This window comes from Bombina bombina, chromosome 6 (genome assembly GCF_027579735.1).
Source record: "Bombina bombina isolate aBomBom1 chromosome 6, aBomBom1.pri, whole genome shotgun sequence".
Lineage (NCBI taxonomy): Eukaryota > Metazoa > Chordata > Amphibia > Anura > Bombinatoridae > Bombina > Bombina bombina.
This window is the reverse complement of record NC_069504.1, coordinates 694,354,525-694,370,030: the sequence shown is the minus strand read 5'-3', so window position 1 is coordinate 694,370,030 and position 15,506 is coordinate 694,354,525. Positions and strand designations below refer to the sequence as shown.

At 38.8% G+C, this 15,506-nt stretch overlaps 1 protein-coding gene across 1 annotated transcript in view; it reads left to right on the top strand.

Moving 5' to 3' along the window:
* Positions 1-26: 26 nt before the first annotated feature.
* USP39 (ubiquitin specific peptidase 39) overlaps positions 27-15,506 on the top strand; it is a 53,396-nt gene continuing 37,916 nt past the window's right edge. Inside the window, exons 1-5 of the mRNA XM_053717796.1 lie at positions 27-265; positions 1,080-1,155; positions 1,260-1,354; positions 1,548-1,684; positions 6,337-6,489. Coding sequence (XP_053573771.1) covers positions 163-265; positions 1,080-1,155; positions 1,260-1,354; positions 1,548-1,684; positions 6,337-6,489 — 564 coding nt within the window. The 5' untranslated portion in view covers positions 27-162. The remainder of the gene's footprint in view (positions 266-1,079; positions 1,156-1,259; positions 1,355-1,547; positions 1,685-6,336; positions 6,490-15,506) is intronic.

Sequence of the window (15,506 nt, the reverse complement as noted above, 5' to 3'; positions counted from 1 at the left end):
TGGTTAAAGCTAAGCAGAACACAAAGACTCCAATTGGTCGATAGCGCCTGGACTACAAGGTCCGTATTCAATCAACGACGAGGAAATGACTTGCGTTTCAAGCCTCGTTACAGTTTAGTGACAACCAATCAGACACTTTGTTTGAGTGGGTCAGAGGGTGGAATGTTTCTAGAACGAGGTGAGGAACGCAGCTACGGCGGTGTAGTAATGAGCGCTCTAAAGCGGGTTAAACGGGAACCGGAGGAGGAAGACGAAGAAGAGGGAGGTGAGAGATGGATATATGTGTAGCATAGAAACAGGTTTAAGGAAGCAGACATATAGTTTGTTTTAAAGCTTATTATCTATTCGTTTTCAGTATTTTGCTGGTCTTACGACCAGGTCAAAGTATTAATATTACTTATCAAAGGAATGCCCCACTCGTGTGGTAGTTATCTGGACATACCTCAGTTGATCAATTGCTGTGTTTCCTGTAGCACACATTTTCCTTCACTAATGGCAATTTTTAGATTACACGTGGAAAAACCCTAGTGTGCAACTAAACATTTTTCTGTGCATGTGAAGCATAGTTAGGTATTCTCAGTGCACCAGCATTGTAAATACTGCAGCTACTCAGAGAGCCAGTGGGGCATGTATCATATCAGCAATTGACAAATTGTGTCACTATCAGCTGGTACAAGCATCTTAGGCTCCTTGAGAAAGGGCTGTGTTTAAAATGCTGGTGCACACTTAAATACACTTTTAAAACAGCTATAGCTTGTATTAAAAGCATTTTTGTTAATACATGTGTATTAGAAAAATGCTTCCATTCAAGCATTTCTCATCATAATTTCCTCATTTGAAATTGAATTTTATTTTTAAACCAAACCCTCTGCATTAAACACACACAGCCAGAGTTGCTCATCCAACGTGCTTCCGTGTTGTTCCAGATTAGGATAGGATCAGTGATTGAAGGATATGTACTAATGCTGCTCCTGGCTGTCTCTTCATCCATACCCTTTTCAGTAGCGGCAATGCTCTGTGCCATGGTGTGCGACTTTGCCTATTTGCCTTATATATCCTATTATTAACTCTGATTTTAGGTTCTTCAAAATATGGTCGCTATGAACCTGAAGACAGACGCAGTCGGCATTGCCCATATCTGGACACAATCAACAGGTGAGAATAGTGTTTGACTGTGCATTTATCTTATTTTAGGAGTACTTTGTGCTGATTGTTTAACCATGATCTCTTTTTAAATACATATATTCCTGTTTTCATAGGAGCGTCCTGGACTTTGACTTTGAGAAACTCTGCTCCATCTCCCTGTCGCACATCAATGCTTATGCATGTCTGGTGTGTGGGAAATATTTCCAGGGTGAGTGTTAGGGCTTGAATGGCTTATGTTAACATTCTTTTATAGAGAAAACACAAATGTGGAATGTATTGCAATCTATTAACTATATCTCTACTTTTGCTTCCAAAAGTCTATTTTATAACTTTTTTTTTCCCCATATTTTTTTTGCTCTTTTTTCATTCTCACCTTATCTTTATTCTATACTACTCTTTAGGTCGAGGCTTGAAATCGCATGCGTACATCCACAGCGTTCAGTTCAGTCACCATGTCTTTCTCAACCTGCACACACTGATGTTTTACTGCTTGCCGGATAATTACAAGATCATAGACTCTTCTCTAGAAGATATTACGGTACTTGGATCCAATGCAATCATAAAAGTTGATTTTTTTTAATACTGTGATATCTTTTTGTCTAGATGTCAATGTTGTATTACAGTAATTTCCCAGACACTTTTGTCTGGTTAACAAACTACTTTACTCAATTACTCCTTACCCCTCACCACTTGCACTGCTCATTAGCCCACCTCTCTTAAAGGGACATAAACCCATTTTTTTTTCTTTCATGATTTAGATAGAACATAACATTTTAAACAACTTTCTAATTTACTTCTATTATCAAATGTTCTTAGTTTTCTTGTTATCTTTTGTGGAAAAGCAGAAATGTAAGCTCAAGAGTGTGCATGTGTCTGCAGCACTATATAGCAGTAGTTTTGCAACAATGTTATACATTAGCAGGGGCACTAGATGGCAGCACTATTTCCTGTCCTGTAGTTATTCAGGCATGTGCACGCTACCTACCTAGGTATCTCTTCAACAAAGAATAACACGAGAATGAAAAAAAAAAATGATAATAGAAGTAAATTGTAAACGTTTTAAAAATTGTGTCCTCTATCTAAAAGATGAAATACTTTTTTTGGGTTTAATGTCCCTTTAACCTCACCTTTTTGTATTCATGAACTTCACACATTCCTAAAGACTCTCTCTCTCCCCTTGCAACTCATTACAAAAACAGTCTCACTACTGCAAATCCGCATCTCATGTCACTCTCCCTCTTGCTCATACTAGCTGCTGGCGACATCTCCCCTAATCCTGGTCCCCCACAATTTCCTTGCCCTGCACACCCATGTGTGCCCTTCAATAGACTTCAAAAACAAAACTCTGGTAACCTTAATCTCATTCCTCTTTCATCTAAAGCCACCAATCCCTTCACTTGCACACTATGGAACTCTCGCTCTGTCTGCAACAAGCTCACTTCTATCCATGACCTTTTTATCTCCCACTCTCTCAATCTTCTGGCTCTTACAGAAACCTGGCTCTCTTTTTCAGACACTACTTCCTCTGCTGCACTGTCACATGGGGGGGGGGGGGGGTCTCCACTTCAGCCACCCTCCTAGGTCTGACAATAGACAAGGAGGTGGTGTTGGTATTTTACTTTCCTCTCGTTGCAGCTTTCAACAAACACAGCCCTTCTCTTCCCTCACATTTTCTTCATTGGAAACACACATGATTCACTTATTCTCTCCCCTCTCTATACGTGTTGCAGTCATATAGCGCCCCCTGGCTTCGCAACTCTATTTCTAGATCACTTTGCCGCCTGGGTTCCTTATTTCCTTTCCTCAGATACCCCTGCCCTCATTCTCAGTGACTTCAACCTCCCTGTTGATAATCCCACTGCCTCCACTGCAAAACAACTTCTGCAACTCACTTCCTTTTTCGGCCTGTCACAATGGACTGGCTCTCCCACTCACAAAGATGGTCACTCCCTTGATCTGGTTTTCAGCTATCAATGCACTATCTCAAACTTCAACAACTCCCCTTTTCCTTTCTGACCATCATTTTCTCACTTGTAACATAACCTCCCTCCCTACAACTCTCCCTCCTTCTACCCCTCACACTAAACTTCACAGAAGTCATTAGATCAGCAACAGCTCGCTAGCTCTCTCAAACCTCTTCTCTCTTCTATCCCCTCCTTTTCCTGTCCTGATGAATCTATCTGCCACTATAACTCCACCCTTACATTGGTCCTTGATAATCTGGCCCCACCTACCATAGCTTGGAAAACACACACTCATCCTCAGCCCTGGCATACTCCTCTGACACGGTACCTACGCAGATGTTCCCGTACTCCTGAGCGACACTGGATTAAATCTCGGAGTTCTGCTGACTCCACATTCAATACTCTTCTCCGCCCACCCCCACCTCCTACTACAACTTCTCTCTCAACTCAAGATTTTGCCAGCTACTTCAACAACAAAATCGACTCCATCAGAAACTAAATCGGCTCTCAACATACTACCAGTCTCCCACCCCCTCAAAAGCTCACAATCATCCAAAACCCACATAGCCATAAATTTATCTCTTTTGCCCCTGTTACAGAAGACGTGTTTGCCCTTATACTATCCTCTCACCTCACTACCTGTCCCCTTGACCCCATGCCCTCACAACTACTCCCCTCCCTCTCCTCTACCTTTACCTCTATACTCACACATATCTTCAACCTCTCCCTCAGCACTCGTATAGTTCCCACATCTCTTAAACATGCAATAGTCACACCTATTCTCAAAAAACCTTCTCTCGATCCAACCTCCCCATCCAACTACCGCCCTATTTCCCTGCACTCTTTTGCCTCAAAGCTTCTTGAAAAGCTAGTATATGCACCTCTATCCCATTTCCTTACATTAAACTCCCACTGTAATCTGGATTTTGCCCCTTTACTAAACAGAGACGGCAATTGTTAAGGTTACAAACGACCTACTTACAGCAAAATCCAAAGGCCACTTCTCTAATTATCTTCCTTGATCTGTCTGCAGCCTTTGATACTGTTGACTACCCTCCAATCCTTCGGCATCTGTGACACAGCTCTCTCTTGGTTCTCTTCCTATCTGTCTAACCGTACCTTTTTAGTGTAGCCTTCTCTTGGGCGTCCTCTGCCCCGTTACCTCTTTCTGTTGGGGTTCCGCAAGACTCTGTCCTCGGTCCCCTTCTCTTCTCAATGTACACGTCCTCATTAGGTTCTTTCATTATCATTTGTATGCCGACGATTACCAAATCTACCTCTCTGCACCAGAACTATCTCCTTCCTTGCTAACTAGTGTCACTAACTGTCTCATATCTCATCTTGGATGTCCTCTCACTACCTCAAGATAAATCTCTCCAAAACTAAGCTCCTTATTTTCCACCCTTCTTCCACAATCTCCACCTCCCCATGTCTCTATAACTGTAACTCCATCATTACCCCAACCTCATATGCCTGATGTCTTGGGGTCATACTTGACTCAGATCTTTCACTCCTCACATTCAGTCCTTGGCTAAAGTCTGCTGCTTCCACCTTAAAAACATCGGTAAAATTAGACATTTCGTAACACAAGAGACAACTAAGATTTTAATCCACTCTCTCTCATCCTTTCCTGCCCTGACTACTGAAACTCCATCCTCTCTGGTCTCCCTAGCTGCTGCCTAGCTCGTATACAATCCATAATGAATGCCTCTGCCAGGCTCATCTTCCTTACACGTCGCTCTTCATCTGCTGCACCTCTCTGCCAATCCCTTCACTGGCTTCCTCGTGCCTCCAGGATTAAACACAAAATTCTCACTCTGACATACAAAGCCCTCAACTGCACTGCTCCCCCCCCCTAAATCTCAGACCTTGTCTCCAGATACTCTCCTTCCTTTCCCCTTTGCTCTGCTCATGATCTTCTCTCTTGTTAGCGCCTCACATTCCCATTTACAAGATTTCTCCAGACTGGATCCCATCTTATGTAAATCTCTGTCTCGCTTCACAAGACTCTGCCCTAGTTTTAAAAACTTCAAGTGCTCCCTGAAGACTCTACTATTCAGGGACGCATACAACCTAAACTAACCTTCTTATCTCAACTGCTATCCCCTTAATCATGCCTCCAATTTCTTTAAAAGACCTTTATTTCATATAGGGTCCTGAGTAGAAATTACGTTTCAAGCCTCAACAGGCTCTTAATCATGTATAATATAATTATACATGATTAAGAGCCTGTTGAGGCTTGAAACGTAATTTCTACTCAGGACCCTACATGAAATAAAGATCTTTTAAAGAAATTGGAGGCTGGAATATTCTTTATATTTGGATTGACTGGGACCTGGCAAGTCCTTTATTCCGTGCCCCACTACAAACATAGGTGTGCTGTTTTTCTAACCTTTTGGTGATCCCCTTAATCATGTAAGCCTATGAACCCACCTGTTTGTAGTTCACCTTCATAAGAGCCGACTACAACAGTGCAACCCTCGACAGGACCCTCTACCCATTCGATCCCTGTAATTGTTTTTTTTTTTTTAATGTATTACCTATGTTCATAGTGCTGCGGGACCTGTTGGCGCTCTTCAAATACCTGATAATAATAATAATAAAGACACGAAGATATAAGTAAATGTTTTTATTATATTTCTTCATTGGATGGCAAATAGCAGGTTAAAGTAAATTGCAGATGCAAATACAGCAGACTATGAAACATAATGATGTCTGTTAGAAAGCTCTTCTGCACAGGCTTTTATACCAGCTTATCACATACAGAGTTCTAGATTATTTTCTTACATTCTACACTGAAAAGAAGTTAAATATTTTAAATAAAGTTGTTTAACAAAACATACATTTTGTGACATACGACATTAAAGTAGTGAAGTTGTAGCCATAGCTGGTACTAAGACACATTCAAAAAGGAGGAAGAGGATGGTGTGTATGAGAAGCTGGGATTCTAGAAGTTACCAGAAAGTGAAGTGAGCTATGTGCATCCATGTTGTGTATAAACATCAGCCATATTGGATATATTCTGTATCAATCTTCCTCTTGGTGTGCTACAAAAGTCCATGTATCTGTGTCATACATAGATATAGTATAACATTTGTGTTATGCCTCACCCATTCTGGTTGTGTCTATTTTCTTTTTCCATCCCCTTAACCTAGTGTTCTCTCTGCCAGTTTTAGAGATGTCTGTCTCACACACACCTCAACTGTTTTTCTTTCTTTCTCTGCAGTATGTCTTGAAACCAACTTTTACAAAGCAGCAAATTCGTAATCTGGACAAACAGGCCAAGCTTTCCCGAGCATATGATGGTACCACTTACCTTCCAGGCATCGTGGGACTCAATAATATCAAAGCTAACGATTACGCCAATTCTGTATTGCAGGTGAGAAATGTTTAAAGAGCAATTTCCAAAGAGGTGTTTCCTCTTCATCTGCATTTCAAGTTTTTTGGTCTGTTCTGAAGTATCTTACCTCTCCAGATGCCACAACCCTTTTCAGCTGTGGAACAGTTTAAATCTGCATATACATAAATGTAAGTGCCTAAGAAATAAGTGCTCTGCAGAGTGCCTTTAATAAAAGCTGCTCATGCTCCCTTTTAAAGGACTAAAAGTTGGTAGCTTAAATGGCAAATGATGGTAAGGTTTAATAAAAATCTATGTAGGTTATTAACCCTTTGGCTGCTAAGCCATTTCCCAGCGATTCCCCACCTGGGTGCTAAGCTGGTTTTATATATTCAGTGAATAAAAATGGTGACAGTGCAACAATTAGTTTCAAATTCAATGAATTCCAACTAATAAGGTATAATAGTGAAATAATAGTGCATAAATAAAACGCTCAGAACATTAATTGAATTGTGATAAAGTATGCAACTAGTCATAAAATAAATAAATATGAATAATTGTAAGTAAATAATTATTAAATCTGAGTGTAATTAGTGATATACTAGAACAGATGATAGGTAAAAATGAAAAAATAAAAAGTGGGAATGATTTATTCGTGACTCTATATAGAGTAATTTGAGGGAATGTCCAAATTGCAAATAACCAGTCAATCGTGAAAAGTGATTACATAAATCTTTGCTTGAATATTTTTATAAAGGAAGCTTTTCTTGCTTGATAGCAGTGAACCATACCAAGGGGCAGCTCTCTTCAAGAGAAGATAGAATCAACAAACATCATCCTGGATAGGAAAAAAGAAAGGTGGCCAATAGTGTAGTAACGTCAGGACCAATGGCAATACAACGGAGTACACCTAAATACTCACAAGACAGGTTGCACATCCAGTGCAATACTCAGCAGACCGAGGCTTCAGCTTTTTCTACCTACACCTTGCTTGTTGGATCTCGGATATCTGCTCTGTGATTCACATCTGAATCGCAGCTGCCCGCTCGTACTACTCTACATTGATTTGCACACTTGTTTGGGATACGCTTTGGAGAAACGGCTTTCTCAGCTGGCCCAGCTGCCTCGGTCTGCTGAGTATTGCACTGGATGTGCAACCTGTCTTGTGAGTATTTAGGTGTACTCATTAGCTGTATTGCCATTAGTCCTGACAATATTACACTATTGGGCGCCTCTTTCTTTTTTCCTTTCCTGGATAAAGTTTGTTAAATAAAGTTGTGCGGTGACGTCACCGCGCAAAATGTCAAGCCCCGGCGATGCCTGACACTATACAGGCCAGATTGCCATCAAGGTGGGTGAGTGCTAGCGCCGGCTCTGAGCCGTCGTCCGCACCTGACTGGGACGATTTGCGACGGCTCAGAGCTGCCGTTAGCACTCAAGGGGTTAAAGTGATACTGAATCCAAATTTTTTTTCTTTTATTTTTCAGATAGAGCAGGCAATTTTAAGCAACTTTCTAATTTACTCCTATTATCAATTTGCATTAGTTCTCTTTGTATAATTATTTTAAAAAGCTGCAATGTAAGCTTTCGAGCTGGCCCATCTTTGGTTCAGCACCTGGGTAGTACTTGCTGGCTAAATGCAGCCAACAATTGGCAAGCACTACCCAGGGTGCTGAACCAAAAATGGGACGGCTTGTAAGCTTGCATTGCTGCTTTTTAAAATAAAGATAACAAGAAAACAAAGAAAAATTGATAATCGGAGTAAAGTAGAAAGTTGCTTAAAATTGCCTGCTCTATCTGAATCATGAAAGAAAAACAATTGGGTTCAGTGTCCCTTTAAGTTTATGATTGCAAATCTGAAATAGGCAAAAGTCCATGAATAGATTTTCCCAGCTATTCAGATAATCAGATGTTTAATAATTAAATATGAATGTAAAAGTTTTTGAAACTTTGTATTAGATGGGACTGTCCATTACCTTCTTGCATTTATTTTAGTACCCTTACTTTTATAAACAATAGATATGTGCAGTCAGATCTTTTGTGCGGATCCAAATGTGGCAGTAGGCGGCTGTTTTCAGAGACGGATTTATTAGTGTGAAAAAATCGCCACACTAAGTTCCGTGCAAATCCCGATCCTCACAAAGAATTTGAATGCACATATCTAATAAACAATTCTGCCTTACAGTGATGTCTCTTGAGAAATGTAATGTCATAGCAAACTCCTTACGCTGCCTATAATATACCATTTTGGCTTTTCATTATTTTCTTTTTTTTTTCTTTTTCCTATTTTAAGTGAATGTGTAAAAAGAACGTTCTAGTGTTAGTCTTTAAAGGGACAGTGTACTGCAAAATTGTCAAAAAAGTCAAAATGAAACGTTTGTATAACTTTCCAATTCACATCCGTTATCTAAAAATGCACAATCTTTTTATATGCACACTTTCCGATGCACCGCCTCCTGCTGAGCATGTGCACGATTCACAGAATATATGTATATACATTTTGTAATTTGCTGATTGCTGACACATGATGCAATGTGAAGGAAAATAAAAATAACTTTAAAATGTTTAAAAAAAAAATATCTTGCATTGTCTATTTATGCATTTATCAGTTATGCTTTTCTACTGTATTTAGTGGCCATTTAATGTGTTTTCAATGGCTTGTTATACCAGCTGAAGAGTTTAAAATTTATAGGAAATTTCTCCTTTAGGTTTATTTTTGCATATTATACAGCTGGTTTTGTTTTTTGAACCACAACCCATTACAATGGGATTTGCTTGCATGGAGAGCAGACCTTATTATCTTATCATCTATACACACAAATGTTTTCTTATCATATGTCTATATACCAAAGCCCTATTCTTAGAGACAACAATTGAAAATGAATATCTTATTACTTACCTCCCCTACCCTTACAAGAAGTGTATTTTTTTTTCTGCTGGCTATGGGCCAGTTTACAATTTAAGTGCTAACTTTTTTTCTTACTCGTGCACTAACTCCGCACAAACTTTTAACATGGGCGGAATAGCGTGTGTTACAAGTTGAAAGTAAAATGGTAGTGATCAAACAAAACCTCATGCATGCTAACTTCTGGACTTTGGATATTGCAGTCACATTAACTTCTTCTCCCCATAGGCTTCAATGGAGTGCGCTAAGCCTACACCACATTAGACCAACTGTGCTAAATCCGAAGATAGTTATGAATATTTAATATTGCAATATTCTTTACATAGAAGAAAATGATGTTCTTTTTTTTTTTTTTTTTTAATCTTACACTTTACACTAGGTCTTCAGGTGCAGTAATCCATTGAGCGCAAATTTTGTTTATGCTCAAGCGCAACCATTTACTTTCAATTTATAATCTGCATGCTAGATAGAGCGGTTACGATATTGCTTATCGTGTCACACGCTGACAATAGCGCGCCACTTGTAATCTAGCCCTATGTGTACATAGGCAACACAACATCCAAAACTGCACCCGGCTCCAGACATTTATGAAGCAGATTACTCCATAAAAACAAACACTCAGATTACGAGTTTTGAGCGCTATAGGGAAAGTAAAGAACGCAACAAAAGTTGCGTTATTTAACCCCTATAGCACTGCCATTACAAGTTTTAAAAAAAACGTTTTGTGTGGGCGATACGGTTGCGTTGAGCTCCATACCACACCAAAAACAAGCGCTGTGTTTGACGTGCTAGTGCACGCTTTACCCATAGACATCAATGGGGAGAGCGGGTCAGAAAAACACCTGCGATCGCGGAATGAAAAGCTCCGTAACGCAGCCCCATTGATGTCTATGGGGAAAGAAAAATAAAGTTTAAACGTAACATAAACCCCACGTCTAAACACTCCTAATCTGCCCCCCACCGACATCGCCGGCACCTACATAATGTTATTAACCCCTAATCTGCTGCCCCCGATATCGCTGCCACATAAATAAATCTATTAAACCCTAATCTGCCGCTCCCAATATCGCCGCCACTATACTAAAGTTATTAACCCCTATTCTACCTAACCTGCCTTACACTAAAAACTAAAATTACAAACCCCACTAAAAATTACAAACCACTAAATTATAAAAAACGAAATTATCAAAAATAAAAAAGAATTACACCTAATCTAATAGCCCTATCAAAATAAAAAAAGCCCACCCAAAAAATAAACCCTAGCCTACAATAAATTACCAATGGCCCTTAAAAGGTCCTTATGTGGGGCATTGCCCCAAAGATATCAGCTATTACCTATTAAAAAAAATACACAAATTCCTATTGGCTGAAAAATTTGAATCAGCCAATGGGAATTAGAGCTGCTAAACTCCTATTGACTGTTTAACATTAGCCAATAGAATGAGAGCTGCTTAAATCCTTTTGACTGATTTGATTATCCAATAGGATTTTAGCAGCCCTATTTTTCAGCCAATAGGAATGCAAGGGACGCCATCTTTAATCACGTCCCTTGCATTGAAGATTCAGCGTACGGCGGCGACCGTATGAAGATGATGCTCCGTGCCAGATGTCTTCAGGATGGACCCAGTCCGTGCCGCCGGGATCAAGATAGAAGATGCCATCTGGATGAAGACTTCTTGCCACTTGAATGAGGACATCAACGTCGGGATGAAGATTGAAGAGGCCGCCTGGATGAGGGCTTCAACTCTGGGATGAAGATCGTTCAAGTGGGACTTCAAAAACTGCAAGTGGATCGTCGGGGGTTAGTGTTTTCTTTTAAGGGTTTTTTATTTATTTTATTTTTTAGGGTTTGGGCAGTAAAAGAGCTAAATGCCATTTTCAGGGCAATGGGTAGATTAGGTAATTTTAGAATTAGGTTTTTTTATTTTGGAGGGGTTGGTTGGGTGGTGGGTTTTACTGTTGGGGAGGTCTTTGTGTTTTTTTTACAGGTAAAAGAGCTGATATCTTTGGGGCAATGCTCCACAAAAGGCTCTTTTAAGGGCCATTGGTAGTTTATTGTAGGCTAGGGTTTTTTTTTATTTTGGGTGGGCTTTTTTATTTTTATAGCGCTATTATATTAGGTGTAATTCTTTTTTTATTTTTGATAATTTTGTTTATTTTCCGTAATTTAGTGTTTATTTTTTTGTAACTTGGTATTTTTTGGTTTTTGTAATTAAATACTTTGTAATTTTTAAGAGTAGTGTTAGGATTTTGTTAATGTGTAGTTTAGTTTATTTAATTGGTAGTTTAATTTTAGTTTTAATTGTTAGTTTTAATTGTTAGTTTAAACTTTAGTTTTTTTTAATTTGACAGGTAAGTTTTAATTTAAGATAGGGAAATTGTAAATTTAATATAAAGTTAGGGGGATGTTAGGTTTAGGGGTTAATAGTTTAATTTAGTATATTTCGTTGTGGGGGACTTGCAGTTTAGGGGTTAATAGATTTATTATATTGGCGGCGGTGTAGGGCTTAATAACTTTTTAGTATAGTGGGGGCGATGTGGGCGGACGGTAGATTAGGGGTTAATAATATTTAAATAGTGTTTGGAATGGCGGCGGTTTAGGGGTTAATAACTTTAGCATAGTGGTGACAATGTCAGGGATCGGCGGAATAAGGGTTAATACATTTTATTAGCGGCGGCGATATCGGGAGTGGCAGATTAGGTGTTAATAAATTTATTATAGTGTTTGCGATGTGGGAGGGCCTCGGTTAAGGAGTTAATAGGTAGCTTATGGGTGTTAGTGTACTTTGTAACACTTAAATTATGAGTTTTATATTACAGCTTTGAGGGATAAATAGGAGCGCCTAGGGCTTAGGTATAGTCAGGAATCACACTATGATTAAAAATACATATAATAATTTATTACACCATCTCAATATAAAACAAAAATATTTTTATTTTTTTTTTTCTGTTTGTGTGGGTAATTAGGGGTGGGATTATTTTCACCTGTGTGTGCCTTGCAAGCCTATAAATTTAGCACATTTACTCTGTGAGCTTGCTCTTTAAGGCTTGCTGTATTGATTATCTGTTAAAGTAACATTGTCTGTTTAAGTATAATAGCTAACCAAGCTAGTTTATAAATTATTTGCTTTGCAAGGGTTGCATTTTTAATTTAAAAAAAGGAAATAACTAAATAACTTTATTTCTAGCATTCCATTTTTTTTTTTTCTGTCTGTGTGGGTAATTAGGGGTGGGATTATTTTCACCTGTGTGTGCCTTGCAAGCCTATAAATTTAGCACATTTACTCTGTGAGCTTGCTCTTTCAGGCTTGCTGTATTGATTATCTGTTAAAGTAACATTGTCTGTTTAAGTATAATAGCTAACCAAGGTAGTTAGGCAAACAAGGTTTTGGAGTAACCAAGGGGAAATATATTTATTTTATACTTTTAAGTTAAACCTTTTATTAAGAATGTATGAGAATCTCATTCAGTGTACAGCTTGCCACATGTTTGCATCACTGGAGCAGCCGCTTCTGGGATTATATGTTTGTGGCAAGTGCGAGCATATTGTCTCTTTAGAAACTCGTATTGGGGATCTGGAGGAACGAATTGCAACACTACATGAAATTCAGACACTTGAAAGGGAAATGGATAGGACTGAGCTGGTTGTTAATGGTTCCAGCAGTTTGAATGGGGAGGATTCAGATGAGGAGACTCCAGGATGTAGCTGGGTCACAGTAAGAGGGCGAAGTAAGCGGAAGAGACAGGCCAGTTCTGAGCTAGTACACCCCAATAGATTTGCAAGATTAAGTGAAGATGTTGGGGATATCAGTTCAGGGGTGGCAGTGTCAGAGAGGGCCGTGTTGCCTAGTATAGTGAACAGTCCTTTAGCTGTGGAAGAGGAACATACTATGGTGGGCAGTCCTTCAGTCATGGAAGAGGGGCATACAAGTCAGGGCCAGAGGCAGATGTTGGTGGTAGGAGACTCTATTATAAGGAAGGTTGATAGGGTAATTTGTCATCCAGACCCTTTACATAGAACAGTTTGCTGTCTTCCAGGGGCTCGTGTTAGGCATATTGTGGAGCGTATTGATAGATTGTTAGAGGGATGTGGGTCTGATCCTGCAGTCATGGTGCATATTGGTACTAATGAAGGAATCAGTGGGAGATGGAGAGTCCTAAAAAATGACTTCAGGGAGTTAGGTAGCAAGCTTAAAGCAAGGACCTCCAAAGTAATATTTTCTGAGATATTACCAGTGCCGTGTGTTAACTCAGTAAGGCAGAAGGAGCTAAGGTCTGTTAATTCATGGCTAAAAACATGGTGTAAAAATGAGGGGTTTGACTTTTTAGAACACTGGGCTGATTTTTCACTAGGGTACAATTTGTACAGTAAGGATGGATTGCACCTGAATGACATGGGTGCAGGTGTGTTGGGGGAAAGGATGGTAGCACGTTTAGAGAACCTTTTAAACTAGGCAAAGGGGGGGAGGGTCAATTAGAACAAAATAGAACAGAGAGATCAGTCTCTGAATATGTCACTCCCTTAATATCTCAAGGAAGGGATGACTTAAGAAATGTCACATTAGAAAGTATAGAGGAAAGTACACCAAGTAGCAGCAGAAAGCACATGAAAATTAAATGTATGACAACAATTGCAAGAAGCATGACAGGTAAAATGGGGGAGCTGACGCTCTTAGTTGCAGAAGAGGACTATGATGTTATCAGTATAACTGAAACTTGGTGGGATGATTCACATGACTGGGCAGTTAACTTAGAGGGGTATACATTATTTAGGAGGGACAGGAATAATAAAAGGGGTGGAGGAATTTGCATGTATATTAAACCTGACCTTAAACCTACAATAAGGGAAGATATTTATGATACAAGTGACAATGTAGAGACCCTGTGGGTTGAAATAAAGAGTGGGGGGAAAAATCCTAAAAAAATATTACTAGGAACATGCTACAAGCCTCCCAACATTAGTGACCCGGAGGAAACTCAACTACTTATCCAAATAGGTAAGGCTGCTAATAACAGTGCTGTAATTATGGGAGATTTTAACTACCCTGATATAAACTGGGCCAATGAAACTAGTAATTCAGCTAAGGGGGATAGATTTTTAAATGTTCTCAGGGATAACTTCTTGTCACAATTAATAGAGGAGACAACTAGGAGTAAAGCTATATTGGATTTAGTGCTATCAAACAATAGATATAATATCAAACATAGAAGTTAAAGAACATTTGGGTAACAGTGATCATAACATGGTCACATTTGAAATCTCTTTTCATATGCAGTGTTTTAAAGGCTTAACTAAGACTTTTAATTTCAAGAAAGCAAAATTCAACGATTTAAGGAAATCATTAAATAATATAAATTGGGACAATGTATTTTCTAATAAAAATACAGAGGATAAATGGATAATATTTAAAAATGTGTTAAATAAATATACATATCAATACATACCATATGGTTATAAAAATAAAAAAACTAAGCCGTTATGGCATTTAAATTATTAAAACAGACTCAGCATACAATATTTATAAGGAATGTAACAAAGCATGCAAAAAAGCAATCAAATTAGCCAAAATTGAAAATGAAAAATTAATTGCCAAGGATAACCCTAAAAGGTTCTTTAAGTACATAAATAGCAAAAAATCTAAGAAGGATAATATAGGTACATTAAAATGTGTGGAGGGTAGCATGATAAATAATGACAGGGAGAAGGCTGAGGTACTAAACCAGTTTTTTTTCTTCAGTATACACCAGAGAGGAACCATTGAATGATACTTTGGAACAGAATAGAACATGCCAGTCCATACCACTAACTGGGTTTTGTTTAGAGGATATCAGGAAAAAACTAAAAAATATTAAGGTAAATAAAACTCCAGGCCCAGATGGAATACACCCAAGGGTGTTAAGTGAACTTAGCACTGTTATAGACAAACCTTTACTCTTAATTTTTCAAGACTCATTATCCTCAGGCATGGTACCCCAGGATTGGCGTAAAGCTGATGTGGTGCCACTCTTCAAAAAGGGAAGCAGGGATGATCCAGGAAGCTATAGACCAGTTAGTCTGACATCAATAGTGGGGAAGATATTTGAAGGGATTATAAGGGATTATATTGATGAGCATATTTGTGTAAACAAGATTATGAGTTCTAATCAGCATGGC